The 21,796-nt window shown below is 37.9% G+C and overlaps 1 protein-coding gene across 2 annotated transcripts in view; it reads right to left on the reverse strand.

Annotated features, from left to right (window-relative positions):
• hsd17b4 (hydroxysteroid (17-beta) dehydrogenase 4) overlaps positions 1 to 21,796 on the reverse strand; it is a 130,049-nt gene that overhangs the window by 91,476 nt on the left and 16,777 nt on the right. For both annotated transcript variants that reach the window (XM_012963829.3, NM_001032319.1), the window contains exons 3-5: positions 13,543 to 13,650; positions 9,129 to 9,188; positions 7,505 to 7,526 (exon numbers count right to left, since the gene is read on the reverse strand). In XM_012963829.3, the coding sequence (XP_012819283.1) occupies positions 7,505 to 7,526; positions 9,129 to 9,188; positions 13,543 to 13,650 (190 nt within the window). The remainder of the gene's footprint in view (positions 1 to 7,504; positions 7,527 to 9,128; positions 9,189 to 13,542; positions 13,651 to 21,796) is intronic.

A 21,796-nucleotide genomic window follows, 5' to 3' on the forward strand; every position in this document is an offset into this window, starting at 1 on the left:
GCGTTTTTCCGCAAAAATCGTATTGGTAACGAAAAAGTCGCGATAATTTTCCGAAAAAATCGCAAAATACCGATCATTACGAAAAAAACGCAATCGGACGCATTCGGCCCGTTCGTGAGTAAGTAAATGGGCCCCTTAGTGTTTAACTTGCAGTTATGTTATTTCTACCAAAGTGCATAACCTTGCACTTTGCTTGGCAGTATTATGCATGGCATTTATAGTTTTGCACAATTTTTTATCATCAACAAAAACAGAGACAGAACTTTCTATGCCCACCTCCACGCATAAATAAACTAGTTAAAAAGCAAAGGGCCAAGGTCAGACCCCTGCAGTACTGTTCTTACCACACTGGTCCAATTAGAAAATTCTCCTTTTACCACCACTCTTTGTAATCCATCCCTTAGTCAGTTCTATATTCATACAGAAATATTAAGTTTCAAGGCAGTATTCCTCAATTTAACCCGTAACCTTCTGTGTGGAACTGTATCAAAAGCTTTAGCAAAATCTAAGTAGATCACATCCACTGCCATTTAAATTAGTCTGGCAAGATCTACTACACATAAAAATATAAATTGACCGCGCCCATTTTTGTGAACACACCCCCTAAATACCACTCCCATTTGACTAAATTTGGCAGGTTATTTAAAGTTTGAACACATTTCTGGGGGTTTTATGTGTTATTACAGTTTTGCTGAAAAAGGAGAAACTGTAAGTCTCAGTTCCCCCAAGAGACCTGTTCAGCTTATTAGTTACAATTGTATCTCAGGGCAGGGGGGGCTTTTTAACTTTCTGGGCTCTCTGCCAAAAGCTACTTATTTAATTAAATGTGAGAAACAATGTTTCTAAGTGTAGCTGAAGCTCGTTAAGATTTCTGGGCTCTCTGCCAACAGCTACTTTAAATTAAATTTGTATCTTTTTTAGCATTCAGTGCAGGAGATTAAAGGGAAATGAGGGACTTTTTAGTAAGAATCTGGGACTGAGGGTTGAGCTGTCAAAATCGGGACAGTTGGGAGGAAGCCTTTATTAGCTGGTACCACAGTTGTGTAGACAGATAAAAAATAAGTCAGAATCTATGCTTTTTCTATACACTCATCAACCAATTGACCTCTTTCTGATAAAAAGGGTCCAATTACCATATATATTGCTATACAAAGGCCTCACAGAACACTGAGGGGATTTTGAAGATATATTTTATATGTTATTCTTATCTATTTTGTATTATATACATGATGATGCACACCACTTACATCAGAATGTCAGAATGCACACTTTGCATATATAGGACTATATATTTCACTTCATATTTACAATTATAAATATGTTTATAAAAATTTTTATGTAGATGAGAGTTCAGCTTCCTTTGCTTACTGATTAACATATGTGAGATTAGGGAGGAATCGCTGGAGCCTCTTATAGACCAATTATTACACTAATGTCTTTTTTCCCCTATGGCTTTACTTCAGTAGAGCTTGCCTTGCCTGGAAGTTAGAAGCACAAAGAAAAACTGCTTCTCCAAGTGCTGTGATAACATTTCTGAAACCTATAAAAAGCCTGTTACGTAAATAATTTCTTCTTATCACTTTTACAATGCTGTCTAGGGTAATTTAATGTATATTTGCTCACTTTTGCAGATTCTACCAAAATAGCAAAATACTACTTATTTAGGCAGTCAAAACCCCAAGAATTACTTATTTATAAAAACACTGAAAGTAAAAAATGGTAGAGCAGCGCTAATCTTTTACTACATCTGGTGTTATATTGATGTTAATTTTAATAAAAAGCAAACACAAACTCTAAAATATAAATGCCTGCATGCTCCTCCTGGCTTCTTAGTGATACACTGGCATCTTAGATACCCCAACCTTTTTCTTGGTTGCTCAGAGGAGTAGCTACAGCAGATTTCAGTTGATCACACTGTCCACATCTGCACCAGGCCTGGAGATATAACTAGCAGCATGTAAGTATGCGCTTTGGATTACTCAGCGATTGGTAACTTTAATTTATTGTTTAAAAGCTACCATAAAATACATACAACTTAGCAGTAAGTTTAAAAATACTACTGGAACTAATTGGAGAATTGGTTTAATCTAATTATGTAACATCTGGAACATACATTCATACAATAAAAATTGACAATCAGAGTTTCCGCCTGTGGAAGGGGGCAAGCGGGGATCGGCCCAAAAGCTAAAATGCAGGCATGTGTAGCTACACACAGATAGAAGCGGCATTTGTCAAAGATCCCTAGGACAGGAAAATACATGCACATGGGAATTTACATGAAGAGTAGCTCAGTTTGGGGTCTGAGGAAATTGATTGTAATCCGTGGGGGTGTCTTACAAATTGGCACCACCCCCCTTCCCTCGTGATTAACTCATTCCTTCTCCTTTAAACAGAATTTCAGTGTTCTAGTACTTCGACCTTCATAATATGCACAAGGACACACACATTAAAAAACACATAGTGTATATGGATAAACAAGAATAGCCACTGTTAATATGGCATTTTCCTCTTTGAGTCTAGTATCTATCTCCTTAATTTCCAGTTTCCTAATACCATGGAAGACAGATACTACAACACCTACTAATGATTATGTAACAGCCACACTCTGACTCTAATGCCAATTTTACCCTATACATAACATTCAATCTTTCAGTTTGGAGAGATTTTAAAGAATTCAGTAAAGGAATAAGAAACATAGTAATTAACAACATGCAAGAAAAAAGTGTTACAATGGCTGCAAAATAACAAAAGTAGTATAACCTGACCTACAGATAAGGTAGAGGGTAATTGTATCCTCAGTACTAGGAATTACATTACAAACTAATCAGTTATTGGAATTTGATGCTTCAGATAAGATTGCAGAGAGCAATAAGATTGGTTAGAGATGCTGTTCTTCTCACAGCTCCCAATGCTTATCAATCAGAAAAGGCCACACCAACAGTTAAGCGATTCCGGGAAATAGTAGCAAACACTTTAAAGAAAATTTTAAATATAATGTACAACACTGCACCAGTAACAATTGTGTAACAATTTCTTCTGCAACTCAAAAATAAAAGTAATATAAATAAGCTGCTGTGTAGCTGTGGGCAGCCATTAAAGATGAACAGGGCAAAAGACACATATTTAAACAGCAGATAACGGACAAGCTGTATAAAATACAATGGGTAATTTCCCCATCTGAAAACTCTAAATTCTAGCTCCCAAAAAAAAAAAAAAAAAGCACAGTTAAATAAACTTAAAATACTGAAAATGTTCGAATCCCTTATTTCTTCTACAATCCTAATATTAACACGCCAAGGAGCACAATCAGATTGTCCATTACAGGGCAGTATAGTACATTGTTTAACATAAGGTCAATAAATGGGGCTTGTGCTGAACATATTTTTTGTGAGTGGTTTTAATTAAGAAGTATCTATGTTGTCCTTTTTGTTTTTCTGCACAGCCTGAAACTGAAAATACATTCACTTTCCAACTTCTGTGGTTCTTCTGAGTTCCAATCCCAGTGACACTTCTCATAGCCAGAGGGGGGGTAAACTGGAAGCCAAAAGGCCTCAGTATTTTTAGACAGAGGTCTTGTATTATTCCCAGTTACCTTGTTAGCAATTCTAGTGGTCATTTCCTCAAATTTTTTGTATTGGTTTCAACTCTTAGAATAACCTCCTGAACAGTAGGGATATTAGGGATGCTAGTCTAGCTGCTGTAGCGATATGGTTGATCAATCTCTGTGCTGGGTTGTTAAGGCAAGGAAGTGGGAGAGCTAATAATAAGTGGGGCATTTCAATACCTATTGGCATTCTCAAAACTGTCTCTATTAATTTAATAACTGCTTCCAGTATTCTGTAATTCTGGGGCATTGCCATAAAATGTGGCTTAGCGTATCTCTAGTGGGGCAGCCTCTCCAACAGAAGGGTTGTGTTTGGGGAAATATTTTTGCTAATCTATCTGGGGTAAGGTACCAGGGCATCATTACTTTATAGATGCTTTCTTTGTGTTGGGTACATGCCACAATCGCACAGGGATTTTCCCAGATTTTAGACCATTGGTGTGAGGTCAGGTCCATTTCTGTTTCCCAATGTTGCATATATAAATGTTTTGGAAAAGGATCTACCGGAAGGGAGTTCAACAGCTGATATAAGTGGGATATCAGGCCTCTACAGGGGTTGGTGTCCCTCAGTACTTTTTGGCAGGAAGAAGGTTGCCTATTGCTTTGGGCCCCAGTCAAAGTAGTTACAAAATGTTTAATCTGAAGGTATTCCAGTGCTTTATTGGGAATTTATAAAATCTACTATTCTGGTTAAATTGTGGTCAGCCCAATCTGTAAGGAAAGCTTTCTGTTGCCCTGGGATGCAATTGGCATTGTTCACCAATGAAATGAGAGATAAGGGTAAGTGCTAATCTGATATTTTCGTAGACACTGTTTCCATATTGATGAGTGTGAGGCGTATAGGTTTGGGGGCTAGACATGATAGGTTCACATTGGCTTTGTCAGTTAATAAAAGGTTGCTTATGTGGTATGGGTGTGTCCACTTTGTAGGTGCCTTAAGGTGGCCACACACAAGACGATTTCCGATCTTTCGTGTGACCATCGGTCGCACGAAAGATCGCACAATCGGCCACTAACCGTTCAGGGCTGAAACAGCAGATAAGGAGGTAGAAACAATAGGATTTCTACTTCCTTCTGCCAATTAAGCCCTGAAGGCAGATTTTGATCAGGCGCCTGATCAAAATCTTTTAACCTGGCCGATCGGCGATATCAGCAGCCTCCTGGGATATCGGTCGACTCACCGACTTGCCATACACGCACCAAATATCGTACGAAACGGGGTTTCCTACAATATTATCGGTGCGTGTATGGCCAGCTTTAGGTAGTAGCCAGGCTAAACTAAATTGGAAATATTGCTGACTGCCTACAGTATTAAGTGATGCAGTAGGCAAAGAACAAAGGTCTGTGATTGCTAAAACACTTGGGACTGTAAGTGTACCAACATCTTTTTAATTAATGTGGCTATTCTATAAGAGGAACCCTATACATATTCTTAAAAATTTACTAGGGAAAGTTTATTGACTTTTAATTTAGCCAGTGCAGTTAATGCTTAAAGACCACCATTAAAATAGCTTTTGGTACTGTAGATGGACAAGCTAGGGGACTTCAAGACACCAATGGATTGTCTAAAGCCCAGAAAAAACACAAAGAAGCTAGAGTTATTTAATGCCTTTCACCTGTTTTTGCGGGCACCCTAATTTGTTAGAATAAATATATGGTAAAGTCTATTATTTCATTATGGGTCTGATTTTTTTTTTTTTTGTGGCATATTTGTTTATTTGAGTTGCCCTGCCTGTTCGATCTCATGGGCCAAGCTGCCATAAACCTTGTATCTTTCCTGCTAGGTTGCCAATTTTTAACTTATTGCACTCAGTTTTTCTGAACTGTGTATTTGGCAACTGTAAATAAGGTTTGACAATAACTGCACACAGTTTTTAAAAGCAAAGTACTGTGGTTCATGAACAGCAATTGCACAGCTGGATATCTTTCGAAATAGCAAAATTTCCTGACATTTAGACTTACTGCAGTGCATTGTTTACTGAGTATCACAGTGTGTATCACTGTCATAGAACTGTCTAGTATGCATATGATAATGCACTGATTTCAGAACGTGCTTTGAAAGTTAATTGTACAATAATGTGTACTCCACTACCTCTCTCCTGAATGCTGTTATGTTACTACTATGAATTAGCCCACTGATGTATGCTTGCCTTAACTGTTCACGGGTGTCTGTGAATAATATTTAATTACAGCACAGTTTATATTAACATATGGATTTTCTGTTTAAATAGCCAGTGTTCATATAATTTAATGTCTCTAGTAAAATGAATTAGAAATAAACCCTTCAAACAAATATTGCATGATACAGTATCGCTACAAATCTCTACAGTCTCCAGTTGTTTTGTACTTAAAAAGCTAATTATTTTATTCTGAAAGATTCCATTACAGATATTCCACATTATTAAAGGAGAAGGAAAGGTAAAAACTAAGTAAGGTTTATCAGAAAGGCCTATGTAAATACTGCCATAAGCACAGAAAAGCTGCATGGAGTCCTCTATCAAAAGAAACACAGGATTTCTGGTCTCCTTTTTTGACTTCCTCTCTCAGTCTGTGCAGCTTCTCCTCTCTCCCTTCTCCTGCTCCCCCTCCTATAAAAATTTATAAGAATCCACTCCCCCCTCCCTTAGGAATGTGTGATCTGAGCTACCAATGGCTAGAGCTGCAGCAGGAAGCTATGGAGACCAAACTAAAATGGCAGCTGCTATCTTAAACAAACAAAGGGAGCTTCTAGGGTTGTTTACTCAGGTATGGTAAAGCTTTCTGCAGAATAAATATATGTTCTAGGTGGCACTAATGTGGCTGATCTATTGGCAGTAAAAAGACAAAATTATTTTCCTTCTCCTTTAAGTCTAATATCACAAAGTCTTACTAGGCTGATAGCAGATCCTATGTGGGTACTGTATGATCACAAGAGTTTTCTCTGCTCACTGCACAAAAACCTTTAATATTGATAATGTGAAAACCCAAGAAACTTAATGTTTCTAAAAACATTATGAGCAATTAAATTGGATCATATATGGATCGATCTCTCATACAATTGCGTAATCTCCGCTATGAACATAATGATCATAAGTTACCATGATCACTTATATGCTAATTGACCAAAAAAGCTATGATACAATAAAAAAATCTATGATAAAATAAAAAAAAGCTATGATACAATAGTCCAGCACATTAGTCAGTTTGCTACATATATGTGAATTGGGTCATCATTCAAAGCTGAACTGCATAGAACTTCATTGCAGCACTGCTCCAATTAACGTGGCACATACATACAAACAGGCAGGCAAGTCTTGAAATGTGAATAGGACAGGAAGCCATATAAAGATTATGTGGAAAAATGGAGGACAAGTTCTGAGACAGAGATTATGTAAATAAGAATGGAAAGGGTTAATTGTTAGATGGGAAAAGATAATAAGACATTGGTTACCATGGCTATTAGGTGCAGCTAAATAAAAGGGGGTGCAGGGAGTGGCAATATTTACACTGAGATTACTGCTTGACTATAATAAACAAAGGATAATGTGGCAGAAATGATACATAAAAGTGGAAGGGGCAATTCATTCTGATACCTGCATAAAAATGGGCTTTTTTTATTCTTTGTGCCAGCAGTAGGATTTTGAATGACAATGGATATGCAGTACTTACAAATGAACCACACTACTATTATACTTTTAATCAACAACATTTTCTATTTCCTTCACAGCATGAACATCATGAGCATCATCAAGAATGATAATTGGTGATTTTAATATTCATAAATTCTATAATTAGCTATCCCAAACAAAATAGCCTCCATCTGTCTGTGCCGGTTAGCTAGAAAATGACCAGGCTTGGTGACAGTCAAGGCTGGTTTTTGTCTTCCCAATGCCATTAGTCAAGCTTAGCTGCCGTACTTACCCAGCATTGTTTACGACAATGTCTGAAAAGAAAAAGCAAAAAGATTTATCACTATAATGAAATAAAGGCTGAAAGGCAAAATAAAAGCAAATGTTATGAGTCTTGGACAGTAATTAGTGCCATCATACTAGTACATACATAAAAGCAAACCCAACTTTAAAAACACACTGAAATAATGAATAGGTGGTAAATGAATTGATCTACATTGTAGTCACACAATATACAGTGGTGTGAAAAACTATTTGCCCCCTTCCTGATTTCTTATTCTTTTGCATGTTTGTCACACTTAAATGTTTCTGATCATCAAACACATTTAACTATTAGTCAAAGATAACACAAGTAAACACAAAATGCAGTTTTTAAATGAGGGTTTTTATTATTTAGGGAGAAAAAAAATCCAAACCTACATGGCCCTGTGTGAAAAAGTAATTGCCCTCTGAACCTAATAACTGGTTGGGCCACCCTTAGCAGCAATAACTGCAATCAAGCGTTTGCGATAACTTGCAACGAGTCTTTTACAGCGCTCTGGAGGAATTTTGGCTCACTCATCTTTGCAGAATTGTTGTAATTCAGCTTTATTTGAGGGTTTTCTAGCATGAACCGCCTTTTTAAGGTCATGCCACAACATCTCAATAGGATTCAGGTCAGGACTTTGACTAGGCCACTCCAAAGTCTTCATTTTGTTTTTCTTCAGCCATTCAGAGGTGGATTTGCTGGTTTGTTTTGGGTCATTGTCCTGCTGCAGCACCCAAGATCGCTTCAGCTTGAGTTGACGAACAGATGGCCAGACATTCTCCTTCAGGATTTTTTGGTAGACAGTAGAATTCATGGTTCCATCTATCACAGCAAGCCTTCCAGGTCCTGAAGCAGCAAAACAACCCCAGACCATCACACTACCGCCACCATATTTTACTGTTGGTATGATGTTCTTTTTCTGAAATGCTGTGTTACTTTTACGCCAGATGTAACGGGACACGCACCTTCCAAAAAGTTCAACTTTTGTCTTGTCGGTCCACAAGATATTTTCCCAAAAGTCTTGGCAATCATTGAGATGTTTTTTAGCAAAATTGAGACGAGCCATAATGTTCTTTTTGCTTAAAAGCAATTTCTTTGGATCTTGGCATGATGTCTAGCTTTTGAGGTGCTTTTGGTCTACTTCTCTGTGTCAGGTAGCTCCTATTTAAGTGATTTCTTGATTGAAACAGGTGTGGCAGTAATCAGGCCTGGGGGTGACTACAGAAATTGATATTGAAAATTGAAATTGATAAACCACAGTTAAGTTATTTTTTAACAAGGGGGGCAATCACTTTTTCACACAGGGCCATGTAGATTTGGAGTTTTTTTTCTCCCTTAATAACGTAAACCTTCATTTAAAAACTGCATTTTGTGTTCAATTATGTTATCTTTGACTAATAGTTAACGGTTTTTGATGAGCAGAAACATTTAAGTGTGACAAACATGCAAAAGAATAAGAAATCAGGAAGGGGGCAAATAGTTTTTCACACCACTGTACATGCAATGAGTTTAATAGGCAATAGTGACAAAAAACAAATTAACAAAGGAAAGATCTCAGCTAATTTAATCAGAGGGAGTGCGCAGTATAAAGAGTTGCTGAAAAGGTTACCTATTCGACCAAACGCATCCAAGGCAGTCTGCACAAGCTTCTCTCCAGCCTCCACGGAATCTAGAAGGGTAGGAAATAGTTAAGAATTCAAAGTAAAAGCTTTTCATAAGCATCTTAGCCTTTGGTTTTCACATTTTCAAGAAATAAACTAGTAGCTGGAGGAATTCCTATACCATCAATCAGAAGCTAAAGGTGCTACTGACAGAACAGCAAAAGGGATTTAGCAGCTCAGTGTTTATAAGCAGGAAATGATAACCGCACATCCCGGAGCTCATGTTGAAGGGTAGGATGTTTAAGTGATTGGAAAGCACTTATCTCTTAAAGGAAAAAAACAATGTAACCCTTCAGACAAAAATTCATTCTAAAAAGACATCACTTTTACATTACTTGTGTTCACATTAAACAGAACACAATAAGGTGGTAAAGCAATAAAAAGCACAATTTTCTCTTTAGGTCTAGGAAGCCTGAGCAAGCAGTGGTTTCTTTTCAATCAGCAGATGGGTCAACACTACGAGGAGCATGCTATAGGACATGGCTGCCAGCTGGAGGTCCACAGGTCAGGCATTGTCCTCCACTAGATTTTATATACTCAGACTTTTTAAAAGCTCCAATGATCTCCGAATGGCATGCTCGTTTTATTTTAACCTTGCTCTTAAACATTTAGTATAGTAAATAAATGCCCTGCTATATACTGTGTGAACAGTTGTACAGTACTGCTATTGAGTATAAGAAATGGAGCAAACTTTGCACCGTCTAATTTGTTTCCTCCCATTGTCCCATTGTCATAGCTTTACTGGGTATGGCAGAAGGCCAGGGTCAGCAGGAAAGCCCTACAGCCCACAGAATCTACTTTTAAATTATCAGCAATTATGTCTGAAACCATTGTGCAGTACAGGGACCAAATGGAGGTGTGCATGAATCATGCCAGTCCGCTGTGACCTACGGTTAACCAGCTCAAGACCTGCAGGTAGATTACAACCTACCTTTTGGGCACCCTTGCCCTAGCATTTTAGCGATATATAAGCAAGTTTTAAATGATTAGGCACAGCAAATGTAGGCAGAAACTATATGTTAAATATCAGTGTGCTGTGTTTAGAGTCTTTAAAGTGATACTGACACTAAAAGACTACTCTTAAAAATATGAATGTACATTAAAAGTTCCCTATAGGTCATGTTGATAATTGTTACTTGAAGTTCCTAAACCTGTTTTACCAACCTGATGCTAATGCTAAGGGACTCCTGCTGCACAAATATGGCAGCCTCCTCATAGAGGGACATGGGGGATCAGATAGGTAATATAACAACATTGGGCAAATACTTTTAAGGCAAAATTATAAATAGCATGCAAAGACAATGTTATGATAGATGTAAAAAAGGTTTAATTTGTGGTGTCAGTATCCCTTTAAGGCAAATATAGAGATGTGCATGGGGCTGGCAATCATCCCTGTGCCAGTCTAGACAATTCTAAAATTTTCTAAAGGAACACAACAGATTTTTCACACTGTAAATTAAAGTCTACAGTAGCCTTTACTTCACATTGAACATTTGAAAGGCCACATGGTGCCATTTTCCAATTACCTTTATTCTATCTAAACGTTGGGCATGCCAACAACTGGCAAAAATACTAGAAATTTACCACCAGTTGGGATCATCACCAAATATGTTTACAAGTTTCCATTAAAGTGCATTGCCCTATAGCAGAATAGATGCCTGGGGCAGGGCAATACTGCAGATAGTAAACTATTTGTACTTATATTTAAAAAAACAGGCTTTGAGGAATACAAATTACACATTCAAACTGAAGGTTGCGTATATAATACATAGCAACCTCTGACCATAAATAAGGTTTTTTTTTGTTTTTTTGTTTTTGTTTACAATGACACCAATGTGGTGTAGAAAAGCAACTCAGGTTTATTCTCTGGATGGTATATGTAAGTGGTCAGTATAGTATCAATGCATTGCATGCCAAAACATAAAGCTGCACAGACACATTGCAGAGAATATATATGTTATGATCACATGTGGCCATTAAACACACACAGCAGCTGATGAAGAAACACTGTCAATAACAGAAAATGTTACAATACTAAAATCCAGCTGAACTGTAGCAGGCTGCTGGAGACATAAAAGGCTGCATTCGTGCAGATATGATAAGCTCTTTTTAAGAGCCTAACCCTCGAGTATAAGAGTATTTGTAGCAAATTGAAAATAAATCCACTTCAAAAAAACTACATGCACTACATACAGGAAAATATGTTCAATTTGTAGAAAAGCTTTACACAAAAAGCCTGAAAAGTTCCAGCGCTATGAATTATAAATGAATACTGCACATTAGAACTTCTTTACCTCATAACATAAATAACATGATTTTAAAAGGATTGTATAAACTGTATTAGCTAAAATGTCCAACACACAAACAGTGTTAAATCTCCTTCCCATTATCAATAACTAGGCAAATTATGATGTATAACAATGGTACCCTTCCAATGGTGCAGATAATGTATTCAAATCTTGAAGACGCTGGCAGCTGCAAAGCGGAAATATTGTCACTGACTGATTCAAATAAAACCATATTCTTTATTTTCAGAACATTTTGAAGTGGTATTGTCAAAACATTAGAAAACTATCATATGAATAAAAGGAAAAGGTCCTGCTTGCATCTTGAGATTGATCTAAACAAGGTTTTTGTCCAAGATCCTTAGTATTGCATGCTCAGTAAGGGATTGTGTAGTAAGATTCTTGGAAAACATTGAGCACTCTTGACATTAATACAAAAATGATCATGTCCTATTTGTCCTTTGTGATGCTGATTTCAGGAAGAACTACAAAAGGTAAACCTTATGTCGGGAGAAGTGGAAACTCCATTGTCGCCATAAGAGGCTTCCTAGATTCCAACAATACATTACAAAACTAGAAAGGAAGTCTTATATATCCTTAGTCTGCTTCAGAAAGAGCTACAAAAGGTAAACCTCATATAGGAAGAAGTACAAACTCCACTGTCACCATAAGAGATTACCTGGATTCCAACAACAGTTTACAAAACTAAATAAAGTTATGAGGACTGCATTTTAGTAACATTTGGCCTAGGTGGCATCAGGTCTAGGCAGAGGAGAATGAGGTTTTACTAAAGCAGGGCCATACACTGTAACTAGGCTTCTAGGCAAATATTATATCATAATGGGGGCCCAAGGAGACCCACTGGTAGAGGACTGTATCAACAACCCACAATACTTAAGTTGTGTGTATAATACAATGTATTATTGATAAATCATTTTAGTCACTTTTTTGGTGCAGTATCCAATTGCTTTTATCATAAGGAAATAATGCACACTCAAAGTTAATTCTGCAGTTTAATCTTTTTCCAAGTGCATTTCCTTGCTTGTTTGTTTATATATACCATATATACTTGAGTATAAGCCGATCTGAATATAAGCAGAGGTACCTCATTTTACCTAAGAAAACTGGAAAAACTTATTGACTTGAGTATAAGCCTAGGGTGGGAAATAAATACCAATAAAATTACATTAAATTACATTAAATGAGGCATCAGTGGGGTATATGCTTTTAAATATTTATTTGAAAAAAAACCCAGTAAACTAGTAGCTCTGTTAGTGGAGAAGAGGGTCAATAAAAACAATATGGCAATGATACCTTATGAGTACTACCCCCTTAGCTCAATCAGCAACCAAGCTAAATTGGTTAGCTTGAAATCCTTCAAAATTATATATAGTTTATATAGAATATAAAGTGCAATGTCTAGAGCAGAATGTGACAGGTGAGGATGGTAGATGAAGATGAATTTGGGAGGAGGCCAGGGCACTGGAGGGTCTGGTTGTAGGTGACCTAATCTGCACACAAAGGACAGAGGGTGCTAGTCTGGTGGGACCCATGGCACCCGACTTGAATATAAGCCAAGGGTGACTTTTTCCGCACATTTTTGGTGCCGAAAAACTAGGCTTACATTATACTCTACTATACAAAGCATATAAACATATGCATATAAAAATATGCTCTGGGCCCCCCCCAAAAAACAATCTTAGGATGGGCCTGGCACAGAGTAGCAAACTCTAGCAGCCCCCGTAACCCTTCCCCCACACACTAAGTCACATCCTCTGTGTTGCTTACAAATTCCCACTAGCCACCTGCTCTCCTGACCGTAGGGTCTGCCTTCCTCTATTGTTACACCACTGGACTCAGATATTTATATATATTATATATATATATATATATATATATATATCAAACTCAACAGTAGAAAGCACTCACAGCTACAGCATCAATAAGGTCAGTGATTTATTTCAACATACCATCATATATATATATACATATACACAACACACTCGCATTGTGCATTTATTGTATGTTCTCACACTACATCAGATAATGACTCCATGTGTTCCACAGAATAACATACCATAATTGGCTACAGCTTTTCCTCCTTTGGCTCTTATTTCTTCTACAACTTTGTCTGCAGCCGATGAACTTTTTCCTTCCCCCTTAATGTCTCCACCTAAATCATTCACTGTAAGAAAAGAAAAAAAAAAGCACAAGAATTTGAATTAGTGACGAAAGCATATACAACTCTAACTCAGATTAAGACTAAGCCTAAGGGTGGCCATACAATGGCCCATAAAAGCTGTAGATGGGCTGAGTCAGCAGATTTTCAGCCCCTGTATGGAGCCCTCAGAATGGCCTACCGGATCGATATCGGACCTAAAATTGCCCAAATGTCAGGCAGGTTTTCGAAGCAAAGTGCACATCAGCTCGTTGATGCGGTTTTGGTCTCAATGGCCTTTATCCCGTCAATGTAATCGGACTGTTGGGCCCTCGGATCAATCTGATATTGTTTACCTTAAGGTGGGTATTTCAGGGAAAGATCTTTTAGTGTATGGCCCCCTTTATTCTAAATCAATTAAAACTAATTCCTCAAGAAAATGTCATTAAATAAGACAGATAAAAGGAAACACAGCCCTTGCAAAGTCAAAACCAGAGGCCAAGGTACAAATTTACACTGGACATAAAGTCAGTCAGAGGTTATAAAAGTATAATGTGGCATCAGCTTGTTTTTACTTGATGCTACCAAGAATTCCTCACCATAGACAAGCTGTTACAGTCTGTATGCTTAGGAGCCCGGTAACTGCCCGGAATAACCCCTTAGATAAGCAGGAGAGCCCGGCCGACCCCGGTGTTCACCGACGCCCTTTTGGGGCCCCGGACTTTCTGCGGCGGGAGAGGCAGGGATCCTACTTACGGCCAAGGTTATTCAACGCGGTACCAAGGGTAAAGCTGTAATCGGAGTCGTGGTCAGGCAAGGGTCAGTGGCAGGCAGCAAGGATCGTAGTAGAGAGTCAGGCAAGGTCAGTGGCAGGCGGCAAGGATCGTAGTCAAAAGTCAGGCAGGGAGTCAAAAACCAGAGAATCAGATATAATATAGCTTAGCAAGGCACCAGGAAATCAGGACCAGCTTGGGCAATGAAAACAAGCAAGGAACCGCTTTTTAAGTTTGAATTTGGCGCCAAGGTGACGTCAGCGCGTCCACTGACGTCATCGCGCAGCGCCGGGAGGACCTAAAGCTACTGCGCATGCGCGCGCGCGCGCCCTTTGCCATTGCGCGTCGGGACGCGCCGAAGAGAGGTGCGCGCAGGAGCGCGCTGTACCAGAGGAGCCCGGGGACCGGCGCGCTTGAAGGTAGGAATGCGCGCCGGCCTCCCGGTGCTCCTTACACAAGCACATTTGTAATGGTCAATTGCAAGTGTTAATACTCAGGATTATGTTTTGTTAAAGTAAGCTATGCCTTCATTGCTAATCATGTCAAAATACAGTGAGGGCAAACAATACATAGGACAAGCACATATTCCCTTCCATTACAAGCTTCTCTGCATATTGTTATGTAGCTTTGTTGTCTGTTTTCTCTGTAGAAGCTCTACAAGGGCAAATATATCTTAGGACAAAGTTAATGCTGCGTGGATAGCTGTAATTTATCACTTTTTTTCCGAGGTCAGGACAGTGATTACCCGTAGGAGACAATTTAATTATTATGATTAAAATCCTACTACATGGTAATGGAAAAAAAAGAACATACACCCCAAAAATCATGTCTATTTCATTGAACACAGTTACTCTTCCAGCCACTCTTTTTATTTTGCTGAATTGCGATTTTCTGCTTTTTCTTGGAAATGGAGTATATAACAACTTGTAGAAGCATCAATTTTCCTTTCCAATACTGCTTCAACAGGGTGGAATTTTATCTGAATTGAGTAATAAATCAAAGTCTCTCTTGTGGAAAAAAAGCTTGTAAAGTGTAGTATATTTGGAGTGACTGCTTAAATCTATCTCACAGGGCGCTCGGAATAATGATGTCTGCATGTCCTACCACTTCACATTACAAACTAATTCTAGCCTAAATAAAAAGTTATTTTGCTAGATTTTCTCCACAGACCTCAGTCAGAGAACAAGATTAGATCTGTGGCACAAAAACAGAATATTTAGTTTCCTTTGGCACAAGTTATTAGTAAAGGCATGAGTAAGTCAAAAGAAAAAGAAAACAAAAGAAAAAGACTCCAACTCCTGCTGTGAATATAAACTATACCTTACAGAACACATTCAACAGAAAAGTTTGTGGCTCACCATTTAAGTCAAGTAAAGGTAGCCAGTAAGAACACTTTAAAACTACCCAGCATGCCCAAGCCCCAACAATATATTTCAGTGACCTAAGCACAAGATACACAGCGCTCCCAGCATATCATGAAAGTGGCTATCAGTGGCCAAATAAAAGAACATGTGATTGACTGCCTACCAAATAAGAAAATCAGCTAGATTTAAAAATTGGGGGCAAGGGCTGCATCAACTCGTTGATGTAGTCTTTATCCGCATGGAATGCATTCCTGTTGTCCAAGGGTGGTGGTTTCAGTAGGCACAGCAGACTTGCATCTATACAAATGGCCGAATGCATTATTTTAATGACAGGCTCTGAATCGACACCAACCAAGCCAATGCGTCATATTCCCGCCACAACTGCATCAAGAATAGGTCCCCCTGGTGACTGCAATGAAGCTAGAATTATTTGTTTCGTAATGTGTAATTTTACTATAGAGATATATGTGGAGATGTAATGATTTGGGGTTTTCTTGACCCCTCTGGCAATTAAGAAAGTAAAGGCCAGTCAGCCTTTTCATGTAGTCTATAAAAAGCAGGATTATTTCTAGCAAAATGATGGCATTTAAACAAAGTTGCTAGCAATATTAAGTCTATTCTGAAACTATTCCAGTAAGGGGTAGAGGGGTAAAAAGAAAATTATTGTACTACACTGTACTATATCGCCAAACAGCTTAGTTAGAAGATAAGTACACAGTAAAAAAATGATCAATTATCTCTAACAAAGGCATCTGTAACAAACTCAAAGCGCAAAAAAAAAGTGATGAATATATGGGCATACCAGTTCATTTCTGCTGCAGCATTTTATATATCACGGTTTATGTTCCTCTGTCCAAGTAAATTTAAGGATTCATAAAGTTACACACAAAAATGTCCTTTTATATAGTGGGCAATAAATATAAACAAAGCTTATTTTATATAGTTGCAGTGCTTCTATCAACACAAAAAAAGTCATCTACCACAAACAAATACTTTTTTGCCAACAGCTAATGACAGACTAACACATTGTCCAAATCTAGATCCATAACTAGAATTTGAACATACATTAAAGAGCAAATAACCACAAGATGTACCAAAAGAAAACTCCAGCATCTAATCACTTGGAGATACCCTCTACTGAATTCTGGTTTGGGAATTTCATCATCTGTACCCGATCTCGCCGAGCTTTTATATCCAAGCCTGACCCACCTTATATGGTGACGTCAAAGGGGGTGGCCATGGCATCACACCATACCATTATCGAATGGTGCCCAAAAAGAAATCACACAATATAAATTACTTTCTAAAATGTAAGTTTTACAAATAAATTGGATTAGCTTCCCACCATCTCCTCTTTCTTGCTAGCAGCTGTAAGACAGTTTTATATATGCTGCGATACATTCCTCACAGCAGCAGCTTGAGCTCCTAATGAGCATGCTCACTACGCTCCCAGAAAGTCTGCCACAGAGTAATTGTTAGAAATTCCAGCATCCTGTGTATCAGATTCTATGATAGTGTTGAGAAATATTTTAACTTATAGATCAATGGATCAAATTTTAACAATACTGAGATAAAAAACATAGCAAAGAAAATCTATTCCTGCAAGAAAGTTGCAGCCTGTTGTCATGGGCGTCCGCAGAAAATTTTCCAAGGGGGGGCAAGTAAGCTAGCATCATCCTGCAACAGATAAATATATATATATTTTTTTTTTTTTTGCAGGATGATACTAGGGGAGGCTAAATATGGCCCATACACAGACTGACCTACAGCTAATGTGACACTTAGTGGATTCACTGCTGACGTAAAAAGTTAACCTCCCAACTACCTCCCAGGGATACTGTACAAAAGTGCGGGTGGGGGTGCTTTTTTTTTTTACCCTAAAATGTTTAGTATTAGTAGTAAAAGTATTCATACGCGCACTTCTGTTAGGGGATCTGCAAACATTTGTGTTTGGGATCAGTTAGCTTAAAGGGGTAGTTCGCATTCTAATTCACTTTTATTTTTAATGGTTTTTCAGTTATTTAGCTTTTTGTTCAGCAGCTCTCCATTTGGTATTTCAGCAGCTATCTGGTTGCTAGGGTCTTATTTACCCTAGCAACCAGGTAGTGATTTAAACAAGAGATGGGAATATGAATAGTTAAGGGGCCTACTTGGAAAAATAAGTAATACAAAATTATAATAATAATAAAATTGTAGCCTCGCAGAGCAATATTTTTTGGCCCCCATTTGAAATCTGTATAGAGGCAGAAGAGAAAGGCAAATTATTCAAAAAAATTAATTAGGAAGACCAATTGCAAAGTTGCTAGGAATAGGCCATTTTATAACATACTAAAGGTTAATTTAAAAGTGAACCACCCCTTTAGATGTGTTTAGGTTAGTTTTATAGCAAGAAAGGCAGTGGGTACTGACTCCCCATTATATACAGTGAGATGCAGTCCGTATTTACAAACCCAGCACATTATATGCCATGAGGAGCAGTGGGTACTGATGGCAGATATTCAGGCCCTGGCACTATAACACTGGCACTGATACACAACATTGGCCCCACTGTAACTTACTATAAATGAACAAAACAATGACAAAAAAAAAAAAAAAATAGTAAGTGCAAAAAACAACAACACATATATAAACACACAATGAGCTTTTTCAGAGGGAAAGAGTTAACTTACCCTCCATGTGTTAGGGTAGGGGATAGATTATAAATTAAACAATTTAATGTCAGCTAGTGATTCTTTAGAACTGTATAGTACCTGTGGGATGAAAACTGCAGCAAAAGTTGAGAGTTGGTTCTCAGGTAAAGTTACAGCTGCAGATTCATCTTTTCAGTCTTTATTTCTGTTTCCAGTTTGCAAAATCTCCCGATCCCTGTGTGCATCTGTGCTCTGATTGGTCAATTTTACTGTCTGTCAAGGAAGCTGTGCTCTGATTGGTGAATCCACAAGAAGAAAGATCCAATCGGAGCACAGCAAAAACGGGCTTGAGGGGAAAGTGCAGAAACGGAGTAAGGTTTTTGTTTTTCTTGCTACTTTTCCAGGGGGGGGCAAGTGCCCCCTCTTGCCCCCTTCTGTGGACGCCCATGCCTGTTGTGGTAGTTGGTGGAAACCACTCTAAAAAATCTATCACAGCTTTTCAGTGTTGTTATAGTATGTAGTATCCATCACTGTATGGATCAACCAACCAACTTAATTGGACATCCCCATTTGGTTCTAATCAGTACCGTCTCTGTGCAGTTCCCCCACCAGCTGCCCCAAAGTTCTCCGCCACTATCACACCCGGTAACAAAATTTCTGGTGGTGATCAGCGAGTAAGAGCATATGCAAGCTAACCCAGTATCTATTTATGAATATGTATGGGAGCTGCCATAATGTAAGCATAGCAGAATTACAGTACAGGTTATGCTAACAGAAGTAATATCTAGACAAAGCATCTCTCAGTCATAGGGAATACCTTGCTTTATACATATTTTTCTAAATTCAGTACTAGTCAGTATAATGTCCCTTTAACAAGGGGATAGTTATGTGACCCTTTTCCTTTTCAACAAATTTGGAAATTTATAGATATATAACAGCCTTGCTCCAGTTGCTTGCATGTAAGTGCACATTAAGAGGCCATGTCTAGATTTCTGAAGCAACCCCTCCTCTAAACATAGTACAGACCAAATGCAGTTCTACTATTCCCATTCTCCTTCCTATGGAGCGTTCAAATTATATCATAAACCATAGAGAGCAAAAAAGAGTATTTCATTAAAGAACCACTTTACCCTAAAATTATCCAGAAGTGCTTAATACAGGGGGACACCTATGCCAGCATAGACTTGGTATTTCTCTGCACAGGATATAGGAATGTTCATGTCACTGTGTCTAAAAATAAACAAATAGGCACAGGAGAATGGTGCTGTGATTAGGCCTATAAATGTACATACCGGCACAGATATATGCAAACGTCATTGGATCTATAAATATATGTGTATGGATTTTACAGTGTCTATAAATAAACACATATATAACAAATATAAATATACAAGCACAGGAGGTGTAAATGCTGATTATATACCTAATCACTGTAAGCTAGTTAGCAATAAAACAATGATTAACCCTCAAAACAAGGTGATCAAACCAGTAATGTTAGACAAAAAGCATATTGCATCTGCCTACCTTTACCTGTTTATATTAATACCACATTCTAGATGTATTGGTTGCAGAGGGACCATTATATAGGTCTAATAATATATTTGGTCTAATAGGGGCCAACATTTGTTGAAACAGACAGTTGCCAAGAAAGCACTTTATTTTACAGATCAACAATTTATCCACTTCTGTTAATAAAAGGGGTTAAAATGCAGAGCTTTCTTAGTAGGGGGATGCATAATTTACCCTGTTACGTTTGTGCAGCTAATGATGTGACAGATGCTACTTGCAGTGATAGATGGCCTGGTGCCACACAGTCCAGTGGGCTGCACAGAGCGAGCTGCTGGTGCCTGCTGCAGTCTGGCACACTCACTTGGAGGATTAGGCTATGTTCCATCTTTCTAACAAAATCAGAGGCAGGCATTACTCTTGGAAATTTGTTTTCCATATATTAAGAAGGCTTCTTAAATTGTGTATGCACACTAAATAACTCGCCAAATAGTGCTGGAAGGGATTACACAGTGATACATAGTATATATATATATATATATATATATATATATATATATATATATATATATATATATATATATATATATATATATATATATATATATACATACATATATATATACATACATACATATATATTTATACACATATATATTGTATATGGACAGCCAAAAGTTTAAAAGTGGCACTTGAGGAAATATGTTTAGACATAAGCAGCCAGAAGCGGAAACAGAATATGCTAAGGAATATTACTCCCCTTTCCCAATGTCACAGGGAAAGTTGAATTGAACAAAGAAAATGATGTCTAGATACACATTTAGGGGCAGATGTATCAAAATGTGAGTTTAGAGCTCAATACATAAAAACTCACCCACATTCTATTCAGAAGGTTATTTTATTGGTGGGGGGGGGGGGGGGCAGAGGGTTTTGTTAATGTAATACTGGGGTTGGCCAGTGACCATTGTTATGGTTTACACTTGGAGATAAGAATCTTTAGCTCTGTTTAGTTGTAGAGTTGCCCCCTGGGAGGCAAAATAATTACAATGTTAGTAATAAGGGAGAAAGATCAAAATATAGGAAGGCCACTATTTATTTCCAGAAAAGGTGGCAACCATATTTGGTTGAAAGCAGCTTAGTCTTATATACAAATCTATATTCCATCCCTTAGAAATGAATATTACACTGCCAAGTGAGTTTAGAATCTGTGGATGCTGTCTGATATGATTTGCTGTGAAAGCTGCTTGTTAACCTTGTAACCTTCATTAAGTGTGATAATATCTTTTCCAGCACAATTAATAGAATGAAGGAGAAAATTTACACTATGCTTTCTAAAAAGAGCATATATTGCTGAAGCATTGCTGGCACAGACTTAAGAGTTAGGCACAACTGCAGGAGCACTAAGGGCCACAAAAGCTCTCTTAAGGGCTTCATGAACTAAAGAGTGGTGCCTAGTTCTACCATCACTGCTACTGCACTCTGCCCCCTGCAGCACTATCAGATGCAAAGGAGCCCCTTAAGCCATCAGCTGCCCAGTGCCTTGTCTCCCCCAGCATTTCATAACTAAGCCTTGCTTTGTGCTATGGTAAAGCAGTAGTATACAAAGGCCAACATATTCAGAGTTGGATGTTAGCAGATAAGGGCATATCCTACAAACAGTTCCATTATTTCACCTTTACAGGTGCATCTATTGTATCACATTACGTTATATACTGAAATGCAGCTTAGATTTTTTCACAATATGATAAGATTAAATGACATTTTACATAGCACTTCCAAGGGTATAACATTAATAAAATAAGACCTCACGTTGGTAAATGCCTGATCCGGGATAGAGCAAATGAGTAGCCAAACATTCCCATTAAAAATCAAAGACATTTCAGCTGTTCCTTAAGTTACA

The sequence above is a fragment of the Xenopus tropicalis genome, chromosome 1 (assembly GCF_000004195.4).
Source record: "Xenopus tropicalis strain Nigerian chromosome 1, UCB_Xtro_10.0, whole genome shotgun sequence".
Lineage (NCBI taxonomy): Eukaryota > Metazoa > Chordata > Amphibia > Anura > Pipidae > Xenopus > Xenopus tropicalis.